The 25,245-nt window shown below is 38.1% G+C and overlaps 1 protein-coding gene across 1 annotated transcript in view; it reads right to left on the reverse strand.

The window, feature by feature from the left end:
• Positions 1-216: 216 nt before the first annotated feature.
• Positions 217-25,245, reverse strand: part of LOC139479792 (mutS protein homolog 5-like) — a 37,176-nt gene continuing 12,147 nt past the window's right edge. The window contains exons 2-27 of the mRNA XM_071262668.1: positions 23,381-23,504; positions 22,047-22,127; positions 19,149-19,223; positions 17,126-17,247; positions 15,864-15,973; positions 15,525-15,560; positions 14,325-14,407; positions 14,091-14,136; positions 13,124-13,262; positions 12,526-12,588; positions 12,161-12,232; positions 11,021-11,077; positions 10,499-10,571; positions 9,624-9,733; positions 9,032-9,112; positions 8,459-8,504; positions 7,248-7,289; positions 6,805-6,901; positions 6,240-6,329; positions 5,951-6,077; positions 5,016-5,165; positions 3,354-3,428; positions 2,961-3,104; positions 1,935-2,072; positions 1,414-1,487; positions 217-1,039 (exon numbers count right to left, since the gene is read on the reverse strand). Coding sequence (XP_071118769.1) covers positions 934-1,039; positions 1,414-1,487; positions 1,935-2,072; positions 2,961-3,104; positions 3,354-3,428; positions 5,016-5,165; positions 5,951-6,077; positions 6,240-6,329; positions 6,805-6,901; positions 7,248-7,289; positions 8,459-8,504; positions 9,032-9,112; positions 9,624-9,733; positions 10,499-10,571; positions 11,021-11,077; positions 12,161-12,232; positions 12,526-12,588; positions 13,124-13,262; positions 14,091-14,136; positions 14,325-14,407; positions 15,525-15,560; positions 15,864-15,973; positions 17,126-17,247; positions 19,149-19,223; positions 22,047-22,127; positions 23,381-23,504 — 2,361 coding nt within the window. The 3' untranslated portion in view covers positions 217-933. The remainder of the gene's footprint in view (positions 1,040-1,413; positions 1,488-1,934; positions 2,073-2,960; positions 3,105-3,353; positions 3,429-5,015; positions 5,166-5,950; positions 6,078-6,239; positions 6,330-6,804; positions 6,902-7,247; positions 7,290-8,458; positions 8,505-9,031; positions 9,113-9,623; positions 9,734-10,498; positions 10,572-11,020; positions 11,078-12,160; positions 12,233-12,525; positions 12,589-13,123; positions 13,263-14,090; positions 14,137-14,324; positions 14,408-15,524; positions 15,561-15,863; positions 15,974-17,125; positions 17,248-19,148; positions 19,224-22,046; positions 22,128-23,380; positions 23,505-25,245) is intronic.

Consider the following 25,245-nt stretch of genomic DNA (forward strand, 5'->3'; position numbering starts at 1 on the left):
TATGTAATGAACAAAGGACAAGCAAACAGGATGAACTAAGATCAGCTGGACATATTTATTGTACACAACTTGTCAGGATGGTGACAAGCAGTAATGTGAAGATATGTGACGTCATCACTTCCAAGGTCATGTGGGCGCTGTGCGAGAGGGTCTGCCTCACAACTGGTTGGAAGAACTTCTGCTGGACCTCACACAGATTTGTTTTTCTGTCAAAAGAAAGCAGTAAATGCATAAAGGAGTAAATCAGGATAAGTTAAAAATATGACACTTAGAAAAGGGTGTACTATCCAGGGTATATTTGTGTTCTGTGCTGGTTTTCTTTAGCCGAGATCAAAGCTTTTACGAGTAAAGAAATGAAACTGAGTGGCTTCAGACAGCTGACATTTAATAGTCTCAAGTGAGTGAGTGAGTGAGTGAGTTGGGCTTAACACTGCTTTTTACAGTATTCCTGTTATATCATGGCGTGTCAGCTTAATGTGGGAGGAAAGCCCGAGGTCATGCAGGTCTCAGATGTTTACCACTTCGGTGAAACCCATGAGCACGGGTATGGTGCTGACAAACCTAGAAACATAATCGGGGCGAACCGGGATTCGGACCCACAATCATAGGTTTCTGGCGTGCCCAAGGGATGCAACTCTGCACAGCAAATCGCGGCACCTTAGACGACTGGGTCACCCGTGCCCCCCGATTGGCTCAAGAAGACACACAACCTTTACTTTGCTTGGGCTGTCAAAGTTTGCTTTGGGTTCAGATGTCACCTGCTATGAACGAGTTGTCAGATTGTCACGCAGAGAGGTATCGGATCAGAGTAAAAGAGGGCGGTCGGGTAGACAATCATACTCACTCACTCACGCACTCAGAGTAAAAGATCTGATTTTAATTAGATTGGTGTTTGCACTTCTTGATCAGGACAAAGGTTGATAAGGGGGTTGGTCAGTGCTTGCCCTTGCTGACTGGCAGGATGAAGTCTTTGAGGAAGGACTGTAGATCATCTGACATCATGTCCAGCTGCAGGAACCGGGTGACCATCCTCTCACATCTGAACACAATGGTACAATGAGAGATCAATACCCAACCACATGGTCTACATTGATATGAATGTACTACATACTGTATAACAATACTGTATTGATCATACAACATGAGATGCAGTGCACTCAGCAATATCACAGCAATATTACAGCTATATTACAGCTATATTACAGACAATCCAGACAATGATATTATGAGCATCATCCAACGCCATCATGGAATGATGACACAGTCTCACAACCAAATTCATTTAGTCACCTCTAACAACAGACTGAGGACCTATTCTAATCCAAAATCCTCATGTGGGTGAGATAATGTTTTCAAGCTATGGTTATTGGTGTTATTCCTGATTAAAAAGACAGATAATGTCCCAGTCATCACCTCTTGAGCTGTGACATGGTGTCCTCTGTGTCCAGCCTGTGCACAGGGCGACACTCCCGCAGCAGGGCCGACACCTGAAGGAGTGCGTGGAATACAAACACAGTATTATAAGTCACAATCTCAGCATTGTCTGTAATGAAGTCTTATATAAATATCCATGCAGTAAGCTCTTATTTTATCCTTTTTTATCATCATATGCAAAGGACAAGGTATGATTAGGTCTGTTTTGGTTCACAGAAAATGGAATACAACAAAATTTATATTGAACTGCCATGAAAGTTAATAGTCATATTCATGTGACCTACATCTAGCCTTTCTTATTTCTATCAGTAGCAAATTGTGGACTCAGTCAAGTACAGATGGATAGCAACAGAAATACAAAGACAAGAAGTAATTCATTATCAAAAGCTTGATTTATTTACAACAGACTCATACAGTCAGCATGTCAAGTGAGAGTCATGTTTTTCTGTGTATATTTGGTAGACACCAGGATTCTAGTATCTGATACAATGCTGGCCAACCTGTGTTCCCCTGTTAACCACATCCTGTGGCAATCCTGCTTGTGCTGCAATGTGGCTGGCATAACTGGATGTAGTGTGTCCTTCAACAATCTGGTACAGGAACACCAGCTCCTCACCATTGTGTAGTGTGTCTAATGTCTGGAGGAACAAGTATATATATATAGGACATCGCAAGACATAGCTGGATGTAGTGTGTCCTTCAACAATCTGGTACAGGAACACCAGCTCCTCACCATTGTGTAGTGTGTCTAATGTCTGGAAGAACAAGTATATATATATAGGACACAAGACATAGCTGGATGTAGTGTGTCCTTCAACACTCTGGTACAGGAACACCAGCTCCTCACCATTGTGTAGTGTGTCTAATGTCTGGAAGAACAAGTATATATATAGGACACAAGACATAGCTGGATGTAGTGTGTCCTTCAACACTCTGGTACAGGAACACCAGCTCCTCACCATTGTGTAGTGTGTCTAATGTCTGGAAGAACAAGTATATATATAGGACACAAGACATAGCTAGGAACACCAGCTCCTCTCCATTGTGTAGTGTGTCTAATGTCTGGAAGAACAAGTATATATATAGGACACAAGACATAGCTGGATGTAGTGTGTCCTTCAACACTCTGGTACAGGAACACCAGCTCCTCACCATTGTGTAGTGTGTCTAATGTCTGGAAGAACAAGTATATATATAGGACACAAGACATAGCTGGACAAAAACACCAGCTCTTCACCATAAGGACTGTCAAATTGACTGATGAAATCTATAAATCAGATACAAAGTCTGGAATTAAATCTCTTATACATGGAAGGGTTGCATCAGATGTATGTTTTACCTTTAAAATGTTTATGTTTGGTTACCCTTCTCAAACATGAGTTCATTTTTTCATCACACATCAAACAAATATTTAGCGTCTCTTTTCCATGACATTTAGTTCATGAAACCTTCAATCCAAAGCATGCAGTCTGCCTTGGTTAGCCCCTGTGTACTGAAAGCTGAAGTCAAGGAGCTAGGTAACTCACTAGGTACTGGAGCTGGTCTGACTTGGGCAGCATGTTCTGGTGGACAAGACTGTGGAAGTGAGTGGACATCAGGACGTGTGGACACAGGGCACTCTGTGCTAGCCAGTACTTCAGACACGAACACAACAGGGAGAGGCCATCTGTCTGGTAACAAACATGGCAGGGGTACAGCATCCTGGTGAAAGTAAAAGGCATGCTACTCCTACAGAGACCAAAAGTAAGGATGAAAGTCAATCAGTCCTGAACCTTATGATAAGACTGCCTTGTAATGGGTCTTCAGATTAAAAGGGACACACTTTTAATTCTAACATTGATAGACATATGATAGTTTCAAGATATCAAATCAGTATTATTCCAATGCCATTGTGTTCTAACAATTCATCAATATCTTACTGTTTCTGTGCCCTTCCCAAATTCATCAACAATCACCAGCGACCTCTCATTTGCACTTCTCAATGCCTCAGCCATCTGAAATATTGAGAAAAATATGTTTAAATAAGATAAAAAGAAAATAATAATCAGTGATGATGTGATTCCCAAAATTTATAATGCGCCAAATCCACACTCTGAAGCATTCCCAAAATTTATAATGCGCCAAATCCACACTCTGAAGCATGCTCTAAGAGCTACATTATTACCTCGGTCAATGGACCAGTGTGCATTCAATTTTCATTCGCAACTCCCTACAGAGTATACAACCCAACTGCCTGTAAGGCACTAGAAGGTTAACAGTCACATTACCATCTCATCCTACCGGGTACCCATTCACCGCTGGATTAACAGAGGCATATCTGTAGTAATGTCACTTGTCTTGGAGACACCAAATGTAACATGTGCTTCAGTGTGGGGCAGGACAGAAGCCCTAAAAACTCTCAGGAGTCAAGCTGCCAAACACGGTCACCCATCCATCTACTCTCCACAACCAATGTTGCATAAGTTCGCCTGATTTTCTAGCTGTACGCTGTACACAGGACCATGTGCCACCACGATCACTAGTACCTCTACCTCACACAACTTCATCCAAAACTATTAACATTCCCCAGTGGTCACTGACTGTTCATAATTTTCTTTCCCTACACCATTTCACACATTTTTGTTTTTTTACATCATGCACAAAGTTCCGTCTCATAAAAGATTTCCTCCACCAATTTTGTTCCAAATTTTCCACTGAACCCACTCGCCCATATTTTCTGATAATAGTGTTGGTTGTCCAAGGTATGCCAAATATTCTTGGCAACTCCTGTGATTTCCAATGGGTATTGATGCTTTTACAATATTTTCTCATTGCCCACTGTTCAATTTGGCTGATTTGCAACCAATAACTCACGCGGATGACTGTGCAATAACTAGTGCAAGCAGATGATATCAACTGGCTGTCACGTGACTTGCACATTCCAAATATAGCACAAATATAGCAGTGGGATGAGCTCGCATTTCATGCTTCATGGCGCAACAGCGCATTTTGCTGAGCTTTTTGTAAAATAATGAATACTTGTCGACTAACTGTGCAAGTGTGTGAAGCATTCAGACAAGCATTTCTATTTATGCATCTCAACACATAAAGCCACACTATGATATTGTTGTGTATATGTTGTACAACCTGTCATTTCTGAGCGCCATGGCATCTAGACCCAAAAGGGTACTATCGAGGCTTTATTTGTGTTTTGTGGCAGTTTTCATTTGATCGCAATTTTCAGGATCAAGGTTGCAAAGAAATGAAGCAAAAGCTTTTAGAAACTTGACACCAGGATTGGCTCACCCCCCTACCATCATTTTATTGGGCTGTCAGGATTCTATGGACGGGAACTCAGATCTTCAAGTAGAGGTATTGGAGTAAAAGATGAGATTTTAATGAGCTTGTCATTGTGGTCATATGATCCCAGTTTGCTCAAGCACAGGGTCCTGAGAGTCAACTTTTCCCAGAATAATAATGGGATACTGTAAGAAGGTCTAAACACACACTGAAACATGGATGAAACAGAACGAACATCTCTGACTGTGATACAATGTACATTTCAAGCCTGTGACACGACAGCTCATCTGTAGAAAGTGTACCTGGTTGATGTCCAGCATGAAGGTGGACAGTCCGAGCGACACACTTTCCAGTGACTTGACCCTGGTGAAGATCCGGTCCACCATCCCTATCACAGCACGCTCTGCCGGCACGAAGCTGCCAATCTGGGCCATGTACACCATCAAGGCTATCTGGAGCAAATCATCTCCATCTTATCTCTCACAACAACCCAGTAGTAAATCAAACAGTTTTGTGACTTCGGTCAAATTGAAGTGGTGAGTAATTGCAACAGTATTTCAACAGTGACAGGATTACCACCATCTTGCCACAATGTCATATATTCCATTTACAGTATTCGACGTAATAAGCGCCCCGCTCTAATAAGCGCCCATGGCGGTATTCGCTAATAAATTGGCCAGTGAACAATCTTAATTAGCACCCCTTCCGATTGATCAATGTACACAAGACTTATATATTCGCTTAAATTACACACTCATCTGTTATATGCACACTTAATCAAGGGAAATTATATTCTGGAAAAATATATCTGTCGTACATAAACATTCAGGGTGTCAGCATAAACCACGAAATTTACCTTTTAACTCTGTTTTTTCCCCACTAAAATAATATTCTAATAAGAGCCCCCTATTTCTAATTTTGAGAGCACCCTGGGTGCTTTTTACATCTAATACGGTATTCATTGTTTCCTAGTTTCATTGTTTCCTAGATTGCAAGGGTTTTTGTTTGTAAGTTCTAAGAGATTAATTTTATTTTTATCAGAAATAATTCAGTGAACCTATTCTGAAGAGATACTAACAAGTCTCTTCAAACAATGTGGATCTAAACAAAGAAACATTTATCAGCATGTATGTATTTTATGATGTCCATGATCATCAGGAGACATAGATGGGATTACAATATTATATATATAGTAAAGCAAAGAGGTCTTCAGAAAAGTAAAAAGTGAATCATGTACCTGTTTCAGGTAGACACTTTTTCCACAAGCATTCGGACCTGTGAGGAGCTTAATCTTGCCACTGTTCCCACCACTGTGAAGATCATTAGGCACAAAGGGAGTGCAGCAGAGCTCTTGAAGTGGATGTCTGCAAGAAGTAACATCAATAACAACTGGAAAATAAACATGTTCTTTCGGGGGTCTTGTAGAGTAAAGGAAATTGTGTATTCTTCTCAAAGGCTTGTAAGTTTTTGAAAGAGAATAGGAACGTATTTGACTTCAACATAGAATATATCTTGCCAGTACCAACCTCCCAGCCTCTATGTCAATGACAGGGTCTTTGACCAGCTCAGGTTTCACATAGTTGAACTCTCTTGCACAGGTTGCCAAGGCCATCAAACTGGAAAAGTTGTTTTTTTATCTAAATGTTTATTTAAAATTTTGAGAGACTGTTTAAGACATGAATAACTGATGGCAAATATGATGTGTTAACCTTGACCAGGCCTTTAGGTTGATAGTTATTTGATACACGTCAAACATGATACACACCATAACAGTATGTTCATCTGTGCATCAAACCAATCTAAAATCTCTTGAATATGAGAAATTCTTCATATATTAACCAACATGTATGATATTTTGTTTCTTTTGGCAGTGAGCATACATATAAATTCCAACAGTCATGGTGCACATCTATTCAACAGCATGCCCCATGATGTCATACACTTTTCACAATCATGCTCCATGACATCATACACTTTTCACAAGCATGCTACATAACGTCATACAATATTCAACAGCATGCTCCATGACAATGTTAGACAGTGTTCAACTTCATGTTCCAGTGTTATCTCTTTAATTGTTTATTGTGTTACCAGTCAAGTTCAGCAGCATGCTCCATGACGAGGTACAGGACATCCGTGTGTTCCAAGATCTTGTTCTGTAGGCGATGCAGGATGCTGGTCTCATGGTCTGTAATAAACAGGATTACATAGATGTAACACCATTGTCTGTACAGCATCATGTGACATTGTTACATAGTTCACAATTTGGTTGTAAAATAAACCAAGAATTGGCATAAAAATACATGTTCATATTTGAGAATATTGTTTGATCACCCATTCTATTTACAACTAACACCCTGTTAGGGTCTCCATTTTGTTAAATATACAATATATTTTCACCAAAGAGTAATGAATTTCAAATTTTTGGATTTGTTTTAAGTCGTCCATAAAAAGTATTTTGAAAGTAATAGACCAATACTGAAAGAATGCATCAATTTATGAGGCAAAGAAACTCAAGATCAAATGTTAGCTACCTGTTATGTCACACATTGTGTCACCAAGCAGGCGATCCAACTCTGCAAATTGTAAAACATACTGAAACTTATAATTCAACAAAATTTGAATTAAATAATCTTGATTATCAATCACCTTACAACATAAATAATTTGATGATTAATTTGTCTATCATCTCATAATTACATTATTATTATTACACACAGATATTAGTCTTTCGTTTTCTGTCAGTCCTAATTTGACAAATCTATTTTTCTGTCTGTTGTGTTATATTCTTTCACATGCAATTTGTTAAAAAAAATTTACTTCTTGTCAATTTGGAATATGGTAGGATGATTACTTTTCATCATGCCAATTTTAGTAGTGAAAAACAAATTGATAACACAAAAATGAAAGCGAACTTCATGTTCTAATGAAAATTGCCGCCCTGTGTTCAGTAGCACTAGTATTGGAAGTATTGCTCTGTCAACTGAGCTCATGTTTGGCCTATCACATCACACACTAGATGCATCCTGGAAATATCTTACTATCTATGAGAAGTAGAAAATGCTTGTAATAAACAGTGTATGGTTGTGATGCACATTTTAACTAAAATGTGATACAGAACACAGGCCAGTTGATGACATACAACTACACCAAATGTGGGTTGAGCTACAACAAATACAATAAATGATACAATCATACAACAAATATTCAACTGAAAGGCCTCAAGATGATTATCCTCAGCTGCATACAAGCATATCTCCAAGCATAACTGTTTAGGAGGAGGAGACAAAAGAAACAGTGCCAAAGCACTGTAGCTCACCTAGTTATGTTTTTATGTTCATAGGTAGTCAATCATAACAGTCATTATATCAGGTACTCATTGTTGATATTGAATGACAGTCATTGTCAAAGCTTCTCTTCACAAATAATTAATAAACGCAGGACAAATGACCTGAGATTTACAAATGGATCAGAACAAATTAAAAAAGCTTTGTGGACATCATCATGATCATTGGTAGGAAATGTATACCAAGTTTCAGCTTTACTGGTTTTAGAGAAGATGTGTACCGAAAACAGATGCCAACAGAAGCACATCAGGATCTAACTCCCTTGGGCTTCCAGACCAGGTGAGGTAACAATTATGGCAAGATTATTCTTAACTTAAATGACAAAACACAACCAACAATGTCAACCAATTTATTCGAATTCAAATTGACAATTCAAATGAACAATAACATCACTTTACCCCTTGTACTTGCACTTCGGTAGTGAAGTATTTCATTGGAAAGAAACTGTTGGAGAACAACAGTGTGAAAAAAACTTAACATTATAACAGCAGTGTGAGGGTGCTGATTAAACATCAGGTATAGTGAGTAAATGTTGTTTAATTTGGCAGTAAGCAATATTTCAGCAATCTTTCTGCGACCTGTAAACAAATCTGGATTCCCACCCAGGATCCCAAAAGGGGTCACCAAGAACGATGTAACACGTTGTAGCAATAGGAGTAAATACAGCTGGACCGTGAGGTTCTGTTACCAGCTAACACTTCCCCACTGTGCCACTTCAGTGTGGCATTATGCTACTAAGTTCATTTGTACACATTCCTGACAGCCAACCACAATGTGATCAGTTCTGTTGTAGGTTGCATCCAACAAACCATTCCTCAGCTTTAGTGCTGATTAGACATACAGTCTTGTATTAGGGATTTTGCATAATAATATTTCTACTTCCTTTATCAAACCATTCATATTCATCTCAGCAAATAGCCGACTCAAATCTGTTTATCATGTAGCATAACATGATTTTCTCTCTTACTTACAATGAATTCTAGTCCCTCGATCTCATATTCCTCTGGTCTTTTCATGTTCCCAGTCTGAGGGATGGCCAGCAAATACCCGATCTGAACAAATATTTCAACTCACAAATATCAGACATGGACACATAATACCTAGAATATTCTGTACACTGAACACCAGCATCAAAAAGTTTAAGGATTATTTCACACCAATGCTTTTTTTGCGAGAATGCTTTTGGACAAGTGACTGAGTGAATACTTGTGTCCAAAGTCTTCTCGATTATCCAATGTATCACATCTTCCTTCTGTCATGATAAACACCATGGACCCATCCCCCGCCATATATACTGAACCCTAAAAGAACTGTCACTTCATGAAATAATTCATTAAAGTTTCCCATTGATGCATTTTTGGAGGTTTCTCGTTTTTGACACTTGTCTGTGTCCAAACTTAATTTTAACAGCCAAAAATGTGACACCAATATGGATATTATGGGTCGCTAAAAACGCACCTTAATCGACCATGGTACAACGTCAAAAATGCTTTCATGAGGCAGACTGCTCGAGGCATGTACCAAGTGGTTCCCCTGTATTTATCTACAAACTGGTGGTGTTACCTGTGGCAGGTATATGATGTTACACTCCACGATGTCTGGACTTAGTCTGTTCAGTTCCTCTCTAGCAACTTTAGTCATGAAGTCTGGCAGTCCATTGTATGTCCTCTTCTCTGAAAAAACATAATCTCAGATGACACAATAACAAAAGTGTCAAATATCCATCCATTCATTCCAAGGTGGATGTGAACAATGTTACACGCAATAGTCAGCGTAAACTCGGCCATATCACAGGGCTTGGACAGTGCCGTCTGGACCACACAAACCAGGGGTCCAGTATCAATGATAGAGTGGGCAACAGTCCACATCAGTTTGTATAGTAGTAATGGCACAAAAACAGCTGTGCTATGGACTTCTCTGGTAGTCTCTTATCTCAGGACAACATATAGCGATTTTGATAGAGACAAGTGGCATTAGGCCATTTTCAAGAATTTAGCAATATTTTATACTGAGTGAGTAAGGTTTACGCCGCTTTAAGCAATATTGCAGCAATATCACGGTGGGGGGACACCAGAAATGGGCTTCACACATTGTACCGATGTTGGGAATCGAACCCGGGTCTTCGGCGTGACAAGCGAATGCTTTAACGACTAGGCTACCCCACCGGCGTGACAAGCGAATGCTTTAACGACTAGGCTACCCGACCGCCCCAGCAATATTTTACAGCATGGATTTACATTGATCAATATATTTATGAGTGCTGTGGATTTTTTATAGTAAGTATTTGGGGTTCCAATGTGACCAGTGCACCAAAAGGGTAAAATACAAAGTATGTCTGATGACTTACAACTGAGGTATGATAAAGAACTGAATGTTTCAAATTTCAATATGCAAATTTCACTGTGACAGCAATACAATTAAAAAAGTAAAACACTCACTTTCATCAAGTTGTGGGTCCACATTTGTCTTGACCACAAAATGATTTTGTACAGCAGATTGTTCGAAGTCAACCTAATATGGAAACATTGTACAATAGTTATACTTGGAAAAGACCATTACATGTATTTCAATTCACATATATATCATGCCCAAATACCAAGCATAATGTGGGAGGAAAGCCAATAGTCATGTAGGGCCAAGACGTTTATCACTATGGTGAAACTCATTAACACTGGTATGACACTGATGACCATCACAATCAGGGCGAATCTAAGACTGGAACCTCCAACCAGTGAGTGTATGCAACTAAGGGACATAACTCTGTTAGTGAACTGTAAAATTAATATGACTGAGCTAAACCCTCTAATCTAATTAACAGACTTTTAGCACCATTTTCAAAAGATTTCACTATTAACTTTCAGAATGTATAAATTATTTTTTGAATTAACTATACCAAAAGATATTTGACTAGAATCAGCTTCAATCTGTTTGTGAAAGTCACAGATAGACAGTCAACTCACAATCTTACTGATGAGTGTTGCAATCTTGTGGAGAGCTTCACTGAAACATGTGCTGATCTGAAACAAACACCTCATTTCTCTTATTCAAACTGACTTACTTAGGCTGCACAGAATATTGATTCTAAATAATTCTGTTCTTTGGTTTTGTAAAAAAAATAAAATGCCATTCTGGGGTGTTGAACAATCGAGGCTACTATGAAGGCTACTGTCATTACACTTGTATACAATCACTTCTGTGAACAATGATCCATGTCATCAGGGTATGATCACACGCCATCCATGGAGTGATCGATATTGTGAACAACTACATTGGGGTACTGCCAATCTCATTCAAATAAGATCTCAGTTCTCGCTACAGCTAAATCTGAGGACATCCCATTACGGGTCACGTCAGACCAAACTTTCGCGAACTTTGACCAACTAATGGAATGACTGACAAGAAGTCAACATTGACCAACTGACGGAATGACTGACAAGAAGTCAACATTAGCCAATCAGAAGGCAGCCTTCTCGTCCATTACGGCACTAGTTTTAAACTGGCGACTATGCTTCAAAACAAATTTTGACAAATTCTCGATCAAAAATTTGAAACCTGAACCAAAGAACATTCTATTATGAACGGATTCCCTAGAAAGTATTGAGTCAGTCATAAAGCCATAACTGTTGTTCGGAATACCCTGTGGTAAATGTTTTGAGGTTGCATGAGTAGATAACACATTCTGACTGTCACTTTCATGATCTGGTAAGCTACACTCTGGTTGGTCGGATGAAAGGTCGTTCTAAAGTGACCCGGCATGGGATGTCTTCAGATCTTTGTTTAGCAATAGCCAGAATTAAGATCTGACTTTAATGAGATTGGTCCAAAGCCATCTCCATACATGTGCAGTAAATCTATCTGATACCTAGTTGCTTGAAAAACTTGCACAGGTTTGTGCATATAATTTACAAAAAACTAAAGGAATAATTACACCTGTATTCCTACACATCACATCATTGACAGGCTTTTTTCCAAGATGGTCAATAACATTGTTCACTATTGTCTTACACTAGCCAACATGTATTCTAAAAAAACAAGTAAAGAATTAGGTAAAATAGCATAGTTCAGAGACAAGATCTCTTTAGAAATTGTCAAGAACTCACCTTGTTAAACACAGCAATATGTTGAGGTTGTGCCCGACATATGTCCCTGATGTAGATGGCATGGTAGGTAGTCTACAACATCAAGGCTTCATCATGAAACTTTCGCCCCGTATATCAACATTCACCATGTCAAAACTTTCAGACGTAGGTGTAGAAACCATGCTAGGGTAGAAGCATGAGTCCAGTAATTCATTATGAAGAATAAATCATTTCACTTGAAGAGAAAGGTTTGGAAATCTAAACGGTTCAGAAAACATATTAAGATTACTTTGAATCTACAGAGCTCCAATAAACTTTCATCCCTGAAATTCTAGCACAGAGGTAAGACAGGACAGATCTAACACATGTTCAATTGTTCACTCCACCTTATACAAGGCCTGCCAGTCCCCCACAGAAGCCTGGGCCTGTAGCATGCGTGTTATGATCCTCTGAAATCAGGAAAATTGTCTTCCTAACTATTGTTGTATGTTCTCATTTCTATAAACATACAATGGTTTCGATACACAGTAAAACAATGTCAACTCCAGTACCAAGCCAAGTTTATCAGTACTTGGAGACAAGCTAGGTGTTTATATTGGGCTACCAAGAGATAATGCAGTTCTAATATATAAAAAAGGAAGAGTGGGTATGTGTTTAATAAACTCCATTTAAAGCAATATGGCACATAGAGAATTATGTACGCAAGAAAGTAAAAGCTAATAATTACTCCAACTGGTATTACACCATACTATATCATGTCTGTATGTTTGTTTATTTTGTTTGTTGTTCAATGCTGCATTGGTTTACTGATTGGTCGCCTCTTACAACCGTCATAGGTGGCTGGACGTGGAATACCTACAGGGTTATTTGTATGTCTCCATACTTTGTGACGTCATTTGCCAAGAAATGAAAATGTTTCAAAATTTCAAAGGATACTTGCATTAAAGTCATGATGGCATTTGGCACACAATCTGGTGTACGTACTGGTACATTCTTGATATGCTTGAGGCAGTCAGAGAGGGTTGTAAGGACCTCTATGTTCCTGGCATGCATGAAGAACTCTATAGCAGCATGTCTCTGTTTCAGGAGGTCCACATTCCGCAGAGGCCGCAGGAACCACAACCTACAGGACAAACAACCTCAGTAATAATCAGCTCACATACACAAAACAAGACAGTATTTCTTGGGGGTGTATAGATGTCTAAAGTAGGGCTGGGACGAGTCCAACTTTACAACCCAGGCCAGTTACACATACACGCACACACACACACACACACACACACACACACACACACACACACACACACAGCTATTACCCGACCATACCCGGGTACCCAATGTAGGTCTCAAGAGGTGGGAGCAACAAAATGTGTGACTGGGAATTGTTTTACGCAGCCCTGGCAAAAACCAATTTCGATACATGTATCAAACGATCAGCTCAAGCATACAGTCAAGTTGACTGTAGCTTTATCTTTACTCAAACATATCCAAGTCAAAAGGAATGTGTGCATTGTCAGAAAGAAATGCGAACATTAGCGACTTGTAGTGAAACCACTGAGCTATAGTGACTTTTTGTCATTAAACTCGTGACTAAGCACGGGTCCGGGCAGTCCTATGGGTACACGAGTTACCTGTTCCAGCCTTAGTCTACGGTTGGTTTGTTGTTGGTTTTCCAGCTATATGACGGCGGTCTGTAAATAATTGAGTTTGGACCAGACAATCCAGTGATTGATATCATGAGCATCGATCCACGCAATTGGGATCAATGACTTACAGCAAGTCTGACCACCCGATCCTGTCAGTCGCCTCTTACAACAAGCATAGTCGCCTTTTACGGCAAGCATGGGTTGCTGAAGACCTATTCTACCCCGGATCTTCACGGGTCGCCCTAGTCTGGAGTATGTCAAAGGCTTTGCTTGAAACATTCATTTCATCATTTGGCCTCACTCACCTCAACATTTTGCTGCCAATTTGAGATCTACATCGGTTCAGGATGCCTGAATAAAAAGCAACATACACATCAATGGAATCAATTTTTTGAATGTTCCTAAGCAGTGATATCATATCAAGATACTCAGTCTTTTGTAAATATAGCTTCTTCTAATCTGAGAATTAATTAACAAATGTAACAGTACAATCTTTCATAAGCCAGATGGTGCTGTCCATGGATTAGGCTGATACAGACCAAACAGACTAAGTCCCTCCTTGGCTCCTGACCCAGACTTGTAGACAGAGGGGTGGGCCTCTTGGTGGAAGATCTGCAGCGCACTACCTCAGCACACAAAAAACAACATTTGACAACCAGTGATAAAACATTATGCTAAAAGACGTCTTTATCTAAGTGATTATTTTACAATGTTTGCATTGCTCTGCTGCCTACCACAGAGAAAATCTGTTCTAATTAAGATAACTCAAGAGTTATGTAAGATATCAGTGGGTGAATGTTGTTAAACGCCAGTCAGCAATATTCCAGCTGTATGAGATATTAAAAACATGACGACAGAGAGATCCTTGGAATGCCACACACAGGGCCATGACAGCACTAGCTGCAGCCTATTTGACTTGTGGGTTAGTAGAAATTAATTTGGAAGCTGTTTTATGCTGGTTAATTTTTTTCTAAGGACAATTTAATATGATTGACATAAAGTCAGTGATCTTACAAAGCATATATATATATGATTACCGTATTCAACGTATTCAACGTAATAAGCGCCCAGGGCGCTTTCAAAATTAGAAATAGGGGCGATTATTAGAATATTATTTTGAGTTGAAAGACTGTAAATTTCGTGGTTTATGCTAAGAGCCTGAATTGTTTACATATGACATATATTTTTCCAGAATTTAATTGCCCATAATTAAGGGTGATATAACACACGAGTGCGTATTATACACAAATAAATAAGTCTTGTGTACATTGATCAAGCAGAAGGGGTGCTGATTGGGATTGTTCACTATCCAATATATTAGAAAATATCGCCGTGGGCGCTTATTAGAGCGGGGCGCTTGCGGTCTAATACGGTAAGTGAAATATGTCTTGATGTATCTCCAATATGTCAGTGAGTAATGAACGAGTGAGTTAGTTGGATTCAATGCCACTTAGAACAATATTCCAATTGTACAACAGCTAAATATGAGAGGAAATCATGGGTATGGTCCTGACTAGCCTAGAAACATAACGTGGGTGAACCGGGATTCAAACTAATGATCATAAGTTTTAGCGTGCCCAAGGGAAGCAACTCTGCACATGGGAATTGTGGTGCCTCAGATGACTAGGCCACCTGTGTGCACAATGATCCACAGGCCGAGTTAATAATGGAACTCGCTTTGAGCATACACAAGTATGGAGTCTATATAAGAAGCCTCATTATTATTTAGTATTACCTACCTGTATGTAATGTCATCAATTATCATGTGATCTTCCCTGCAATAAAGTTGGAAGACATTTCACACATTCATTTAGAAACATGTGACAAGTTTATTTTGTCTTTTTTTAAAAACTAATCACATTGAAAACATAATTCTCACTTCTAAGTATCTGTTTTTTGATAACTTAATTCTAAGCAAATCACTGACAAAATACAAAATTTCAAACTCATGAATTATTCTAAAAATGACAGCAATTCAAACATGATTTCCGCCAGAGTGGAACTGTAAATAGATCTAATTGATATGGTAGAGTATGGCACAGTTCCCCCACATGGTGGTGAAGGAGCTGTTGTCTCACAGTGTGAAGATGTGTATGCCCAGCACTGGCACCCTGGTGTCTGTGTCCTCTAGCTCCACGCCCACACGCGCCTTCTCCAGGAACTTGAGCAGCCCCCCGGCCGCCCTCACCTGCAACAACAACAGCAGCAGCACTGTCACTCTACATAGCAACATTTTTATTACAATAAATATCATAAAACATTATCAAAGATGTGAGTCAGGAGGCATTTCATATATAGATTTCTTTAAACAACCTGATCAAGTCATGTTTGAACATCAACAGTCAATGGATGTGATTCACATGAAGCATGAATATGATTCACTTTGAGCTTGAATATGATTCACTTTGAGCTTGAATGGGATTCACATGGAGCTTGAATGTGATTTACATGGAGCTTGAATGTGATTCACATGGAGCATGAATATGATTCTCATGAAGCATGAATATGATTCACATGGAGCATGAATGTGATTCACATGGAGCATGAATATGATTCACATGGAGCATGAATGGGATTCACATGGAGCATGAATATGATTCACATGGAGCATGAATGGGATTCACATGGAGCATGAATATGATTCACATGGAGCATGAATGGGATTCACATGGAGCATGAATATGATTCACATGGAGCATGAATGGGATTCACATGGAACTTGAATGGGATTTACATGGAGCATGAATATGATTCACATGGAGCATGAATTTGATTCACATGGAGCATGAATGGGATTCAGATGGAGCATGAATGGGATTCACATGGAAAATGAATTGGATACACATGGAGAATAGAAGGGAACACACACAGTAATATTCTTCAACTATAGGTACTTGGGGACAATATAATGACTTGAGGTGGAGTGTTTGCTAGGGGACGTGAAACTAATAATTAATTTATCATGGCCTATGGTTTGTTGTATTGCACTGACATCTGACTCCTTATAAAGTTAGATGAGATTTTCTGTCACACACATGCTCAAGGCTGCCTGAAACAAGGAATGAACATCCATTCTGATCAAAGAATGAGTAAATGGGCATGCATGAATGTTGTTTTATACCCCTATCAGTAACATAACATCTATATCATAGCAATCTGTAAGTAATCCAGTCAAATCAGTTTGAAAAACCCATGGTTGATAGCATGAACACTGAGCATCAGAGTGACTGAGCGAGTTTGTATAGTTTTATGCCTGTCTTATTCTGGGCAGGGGCATCAAACATTCAAAGGGGGCTTCATATGGTGTACCTATGTGGAGAATGAGATGTTGGACACCTACCATGCAGACATTCTCAAACGGTACGAGTGATGACATGTAGAGAGTGCGCTCCATATCAGTGTAGTGGTCGGGTATTGTGGGCAGATTCATGGACAGGATTCTACGTTTGCAGATTGCAACAGCTGAAACATAATACACACAGATGACAAACTGTTGCAACACAGCTCATAATTTGAATATCTTAACAATTGATAAAATAGTAAAATCTTAAACTTTTCGGGGTAATTGTTTTATCAGCAAATGAGGCCAGCCTTTTTATATTCTTGATTTACAGACATTTTTTGTGAAAAATTCTGTTCAGTAGGTCGTAAAGAACGTAAATTAAAAAAAGCAGTTGAGATATTTGGTCAGTTCTTCAATGAGTTATTGTATTCTAATGGTTTCAGATCAGTTTAATTTCCAAGACACTCACTTATTGTCATCCAAAATGTCATGAACACATTTGGTATTACATTGAAGAATGTTGACAAAATCATGAAAATATTCTACTGTCATTTGTCTTTTAAAATCACTGTGCTATGCTGCCATATGAGAACAAAGTTTGTCAAGCCAGTTTCATCAACCATGCAGTTTCACAAATTGTTTGCACAGTTTTTGATGAACGCATAAAACAGCTTTGGATAAAAAGAAACACTGATAATGATTTATTTGTCCAATCTATCAAATGATCAAAAGAAAAATATGTCTTTAACCTATTACCCCGTAATACCTAATGTGTTTTCATTTCAACACAACTGTTCCCTCTCAATCAATTACTGTTGCTTGTTTTAATTCATGAACACCATCCCTGTGTCGCCAACCACAATAAAGGGGAGATAACTCTGGAGGTCTTGCATACATGTGGGTAGCAGATAAAATTCATAATCATTAAATGCTCCATAAGGCTGATGTGATGTTATTTTGACCATGTAGTTTATGCTTATTATTCACCATCATATACATGTCCACAAATTAACACACAAAGACATGATACCCAAGTACATGTATAATAATTTGGAAAGTCAGGGTAAATAGTATTGGTGTTCAACAAGGGAAGTAACTCCTTCAGCCTTACAAATGGTTCATAACAGGACAGTGGCAGTCATCAACAGCAGTTGACTATATTGAAGATAAATCTCCTGTCTATTCAGAAACTGTAAGTTAATTACATGGAATACATCTATATCCATATATATATGAACTGTCAACACTACATTTAACCATGTTTAACAGACCTGTGCCAATTGTTATTTAAGAAGGATGGGATAAGTGCATCTTCAGAATGTCAGTTCCATGCAGAAAAAGCTCCTTTTTATTTTGTAGGACATTAGCTTTCTATACTAATAATGTTGCAACAATAGACATTTTTTCTCATGTGTCAAATATTATTTTCACAAATACAACTCTGTTTGTTCTCTTGCTAGCATAGTTATTTGAAGTGAGTGACTTTGTGCAGTCATATAAAAACAGTGACTGATAATGTGTGTTTTGCATACAAGTATACAATGCTATTTAATATTCAACAATTTGTTCAAATAGCATCAAATGACTCAGGGTAGTTTCCATAAACTTGACAGCTATCTGTTATGGTGTGTCGACATACATTAATAAGTTTGTGCTGAGTTTAATATTTTTCAAAATGACTGGGAACTGTTTTGGTTAGTTATTTTGTTGTGTGTCACTTGGTGCAGTTCTTAACAAATGTACTCACTAAGTGTTACAAGGTAACGTACTCCGGGCTGGAGAGCATGTGTACTGAATAAGTACTTGAACCTAAACCCAATAATTTTCTGACAAGTTTTACCAAGTATTATGGACTTACAATCTGTGAACCATTTAGTTGTATTACACTATAGTCCGCAATATTGCAGCATCTTCACTGTATCTTTCAAGGAACTTGGTTAGAGGCTAACTCTTATCCCATAGCTCAGATATGGATGCTAAAGAGTTTAGATATCCACAAGACATGTAGGGGTTTGGAAAATGTAGTTAACAGATGTTCTGAGTTAATAACAACTTGTTTTGCACCAGAATCGTAACTTACAAAAGTCGATATTGGGCAGAAACTGCAACACTTCTGTCTCATCCTCCCCATTCCCACCAACTCGCTGGGACGACACTAGGGAAGAATGACGAGTATGTAAAAGTGCAATCTCTTATATACAGGGATGAGAATGGATATTTTCCTTTTCAGCTAAAATGTCTTTTCAATGGAGTGTGGTCCATAATTCAGGGGTGTTTATAGGGGGTTCATCAAAATTTAACAAATTTGTGTTCACTAAAATTTGCGGAAATTTGCAGATCCATGGAAGATTCTCATCCCGGTATATACTCAAAGGTAAACGTAACTGTGATAATGTTCTTATTCATCACACTGTGAATTGTTTAGAAACAAATAATCATAAACAGCGATAGAAACAGTTTTAACAGTTTTAGTCCACTAGTCCTTAGAATGACAACATATAGCGAAACCCTTAAAAAGGGAACATTTCCACTAGTCCTTATGATACCTTAACTATTGGGCAATTTGGCATGGACTACAGGACTAGGGCCAATTTCTAACGCTGAAAAGTTCTTTATTCAATTATTGTTATTTCAAGACTAAAAGTGTTCTAGTGTTTCACTGTGCTGACCCAAAAAGGCTTTCTAAGGACAATTAAATTCTTTTAAACAATCTTTGAATAAACAATTTCTGCAACTTTGTTGTTCTTTACACAAGTTAAGGTAAAATGTCTGGTTGTTTTCATTATTTATTAGAGACTTACAGCAGTTAAAAGGAAAGCACAGTAACATTGTTACCCTAATTTGTATTGAAAAGGTATCAACATGATGGAGCTACCCAAGTGTGGTTTGTTGTGTACACAGAGGACTGATCAACCAATAATCCAATAACATATTTAACGTAATAAGTGCCCAGGGTGCTCTAAAAATTAGAAAAATTGGGGGCTCTTATTAGCATATTATTTTAGTGAAAAAAAAACAGAGTTAAAAGATAAATGTCGTGGTTTATGCTGACAGCCTGAAAAGTTTATGTACGACAGATATATTTTTCCAGAATTTAACTGCCCATAATTAAGTGTGCATATAACACAGGAGTGCGTATTATACGCGAATAAATAAGTCTTGGGTACATTGATCAATCGGAAGGGGTGCTAATTAGGATTGTTCATTGGCCAATATATTAGCAAATATCACTGTGGGCGCTTATTAGAGCGGGGCGCTTATTATGTCGAATACGGTATATCGGTAGTCCATATCATCACCGTTGACAGAGTTGACATGGATTGCAACTTCGTTATTCTCTCAATGCAACATTCTGGTACAGATGCTAACCAGTACCTTTAACTCTACCATAACAAAGGTACTAGCATCTCTAAGGAAATGTCACAATGTAAGAGTTAAGGATATGAACTACATAATTCAACTCTGTCTTCATTACAACTTCTAAATGACACTCAGGATACAATATCAACATTATTATTCATTTTCACTTAACTGTACAAAATTTTATGACATCAAATCACAGTTACTTTGGCTTTTGAGTATATATGTCCACAATGTTTTCATAATAATAATGGAAAATCTGTCATTAAAATTAATTGAAAAGTTTCCTTATGTCACAATCAGAGAAAAACATTGGCAATAATGTTTCAAGCTCTATTTTCCCCTCCGTAACTGCTCACAATGATGACTGGATGCCCTCCTTTGTCATGTGAATATCACAAGATTGTTTTCAGGGGATTTTCACATGTCATGAATGTCACACACTGACGGGACAATAACTGGCAAACGGCTTTAAGTGTGTAAAGAAAGTATATGTGTGCTTTACATTACTATGAAATCTGGTTAATCGTTACCCTGTTACCTTTCAGGCAATCTTACAGAAATTGTTTAAAGAGCTCTAGAAAAGTTTTTGGTTATTTAGATATTTTACCCAGGGGTTTGATTTTGATTGCATATCCACAATTTCAAGAGTATAGTCAAATTATTTTTACCCTCCTGTTTCTTGACATTTGGGTATTTTAACTTAAAACCTGTTTCATAAAAATCCCTGTAAATCATTTAAAACTATATGAATAGTAGTATAACTGTCTGCATCTGCTTGCAGCTCCCTCTCCGGAAAGCCATGTTTGTTTGCAAAACCTAGCATTGTAAAAAAGGCAGGTTTTTTTATCACCAATCAGTAACTATTTAAGGTACAACATGTACATTGACTTTTCAATTGGCATCTATCAGTATGTTTGTCTCGGAAACGTTTCCTCATGTTACTGTTGGTATGTGAATTTGGCGATCAGCTGATGCACATGTCAATAATTTTATCTAACAGTTGTAGATTTCGATAGGGTCACGATATGGTTGTAATATTGCCTATGTGACATTAAATTTTAACTCACTCACTATTTCGATAGGGTATTAATAGTATTTGTTGCTTATTTGATATGCTTGGATTTGATTTGTCAGCGTATTTCAATTAATTAATACATATTTTACCGAATAGGCAGCTTATCTCAAGCTCTGGTTTACATACAGTATCATTTCTCTGATTTGTTCAACAGAGTTCTGTTTATTCAGACAAATTTAGCGGTAATGGTCCACTCAGAATTAAGGGGTTTCCTTAAATCCAATTCATGAATGTCTTACTTGGGCATAGAAATAGGAACATATTTGGAATATCAAATATATTTGCTGCAACTCCTTACACAAACATTACTGTTTACAGTTAAAACTAAGCATAATTAGCACACTGAAGTATAAAAATTACTACAAGATAGTTCAAAGGAACCTTGATGCAAGAGAGATGTTGCATAAACATATCTCAGCTAAACCATGTAAACAAAACAAGAAAGTTAATTAACTGCCTAGGACTGTTTATGGAATGTCAAGAATGGATGCGATCTAAAATACAAATCACAGACCCTTTAACTAAGCTGTTAATACTGACGTGCTTGCTTGAGAAACTTCACCAAGCGCTCATCCTGCTTTGAACTTGCAACAACTTTCTCCGGTCTCAGTTGATGCAGAGCTACGTGAAGAGGAACAGAACTATTATAACATCAGAAACATCTCTTAACTATGTGACTATTCATCAGATGTAACTTGGTGATGTCCCAACACTGACATCTCCATGCATTTGTCACCAGTTTTAAGGAAATATAATGAGTAATGAGGGGTTTCATTACACTTCCTGATTGATTCATCAACATAAATAATTTCATCATCTAATAAGTTTACGATCCTATTCTAATGAGACTTTTGTATCACCATCACACGGAACTACATTGAACATACATATATCTTGTTTCTGTGGAGGGATCTTAAAGACATTCTACAATGTGTTTGGACATGCACTATTCTCAGTGGTCAGCCAGAGGTTTTAAATCACAATAACATGACTCTAATGAGAACAGTTAATATTTCTAGAAAAGTATTTATTAATCAGTTGACATCAATAGATTCTCAGTTGCAGGTCCTAGAATATTCATTTTGGGCAGAAAACACCAGGATAATGAACAGTGTGTATGAGAGCGTGCAGTCATGAATGTGAGATTTTAGGGCCACCAGTGGGCTTGAACTTTGAACTATCATCTCACTTATAATGATTTTTCTGTAAAGCGAAGCAGTGTCAAAATACTGTTGTACAATTTAGAACAAAGTCTTGGAAGGTCCACCATATTTTCATTTGGCTATTCACCTTCTATTCTGTTTGCCTGCAGTGAGGTTGTGCTACAAAGTCATTTGATCATTTCATCCTGCAGATTTGACAGCACTTCATGCAGCAGTAGAAACTAACATTTTTAGTCCACTAGTCCTTACAATGATAACATATAGCAAAACCATTAAAAATGGCAAATTTCTACTAGTCCTTATGATACCTTAACTATTGGACAGTTTGGCAAGGACTACAGGACTAGTGCCAATTTTTAACGCTGCTTCATGCAACATTTGAAACCTTCAACTGCAATACCATATTTTGTGCTGTCAAATCAACAGGTAACAATATTGGAAACAGAGAATGTTGATATCCTTATATGAGCTTTGAATAGCTCTGAAGTAACCAGTGCTGGTCATGAGAGGCAAATCGGAGACTTGGTTGATAGCGTGTCAACCCCGACAATGTGGATCGTCGCTCATCATATCAATCACTGGACTTGATAATCCAGATTCCATTATTTACCAGCCGCAGTCGAACAGCCAGAATATTGCTAAGTCTGGGAAACAAACAAACAAAACTTATTGTCACACCAGAGGAGAAAGGACATAAAAGCACTTAGTCACCTCTTTTTAGTATCGAAAAGTTGTCTGTTTCTTCTGTGTCCAGCATCAGATGAATCAGCATAGTGTCAATATCGTAATATGCAAGACTGATTCGTCCTCCATGCCACACTAAACTCAGGTACACCTGCAACAGAATCATGTCTCAGTTACATACGATACATTAGTAGTTATATTGGTGAAAAAACGTGAATAAGAACAAAAAACTGTTCAACAACAATAGCAAAGCATTCACAGTGCCTTCTAACCTATATGTTTTGGCTATACAATATCCCATCTTTCAAATTCTGAAATTAATAATTAAATAATTCACCTGCAAAAAAAGAAAAGAATATCAACTTACTGTATCGGGATATGAATTGTATCACACCCATAGTATCGGGATACATATCATATTGCGGCCATACGATATCGGTACACCCCTAATAGATAACACTTGTTACGGCAGTCCTGTAGAGTTTTATTCCATATCTAGCTAGTTAAACCAGTGTTATAAATTAGGGAGTGGGGTGGGTGGGTGGCATCAGGTGCATGAGGCATGCTCCTATCACATTTTTTTCCAGGGACCCCAAAAGTATCTTAAGTTTTAAATCAATTACCAATACATCAGTACATGAATCTGGGCCCCCTTAATTTTTTTGTATTTTAACATGAGGGTAATGACTAGGCCCCTTGACTTTCATGCATAATTCCGAACAAAGCCATACTAAAACATTCCTGCACTATTCATGGATAGAAACTAACAATTTCAGTCCACTAGTCCTTACAATGACAACATAGAGCAAAACCATTAAAAATGGCAAATTTCTACTAGTCCTCATGATACCTTAACTATTCAGCAGTTTGGAAAGGACTACAGGACTAGTGCCAATTTCTAACGCTGAACATTTATTACAGAATTCAGCCTGTTGTGTATAAATATCTAGCCTCCAAATATGATGGAATGTCAAATTTACCAGCTACAGAAGCATCACTAGGGTCTGGAGCCCTCTGCACTGACAGAGTTTGCACCTAACCTCCCTGACATACAGCGAACACATAGATTCACTTACCCCAAACTAACCTTCACAACACAAAGACAGGTTGTTTACAACATCTATCTTAGTGAAACTACTCTTATTACACGACACAACAGCAGATAGACAAACCCTCACCTAAAACCAATTCCAGCCAACAGGTAACTTGGTATAGAGACGGCTACTACACCTACACTACAGGTACCTTGCAACCAGCAGCTGACATAACATCATACAATCAGGGATGATTTCTGAGGCTGTCCGGAAGACACTAGACATTCAATGATCCTAAGTAAACAGTACATCTAGAGCAACAAAGGTTCTGTAGTTCACCTGAATTGATGAATATTTTCATCATTAGTAATTTTTGTGAGTGCTAAATTGAATCTGGAACCGAACATGCAGAGAGAGGTTTCAAATGGATAATTCAGCATAGTTAAATCTACAGGTAACCTGGCTCTAAACTGAAAACACAGTGCGTTTATCTCCATACCACTACAACAAAATTACAAGTGAAGTCTTCGAGGTTAGCGAAGATAAGGAGTGAAGCGTCACTGGTTCAGTCCATTGTTGTCGATTTCAATTCAGTAAAACACATAACAGCTTTAAAACAAATAAAGGTGCTTTATGTGCTTGAATATTATATTTTTACATTAATATGGTTTACTTTTATAAATGGCAGGCATAGGAAAGATTAAGCCAGCTTATTTATAGTGAGCAAGCTTTCTGAGGTTTACTTTTACTACACCACGTGTCACTACTATGATCATGATGATGTCATATCGCTCATTGTGAGAAGAAAACTTGACGTCAGTTGGCAATAGAAAAGCACAAAATGTATTGCTACACATA

The sequence above is a fragment of the Haliotis cracherodii genome, unplaced genomic scaffold (assembly GCF_022045235.1).
Source record: "Haliotis cracherodii isolate W230 unplaced genomic scaffold, xgHalCrac1.p SCAF_4, whole genome shotgun sequence".
NCBI classification, from domain to species: Eukaryota; Metazoa; Mollusca; class Gastropoda; order Lepetellida; family Haliotidae; genus Haliotis; species Haliotis cracherodii.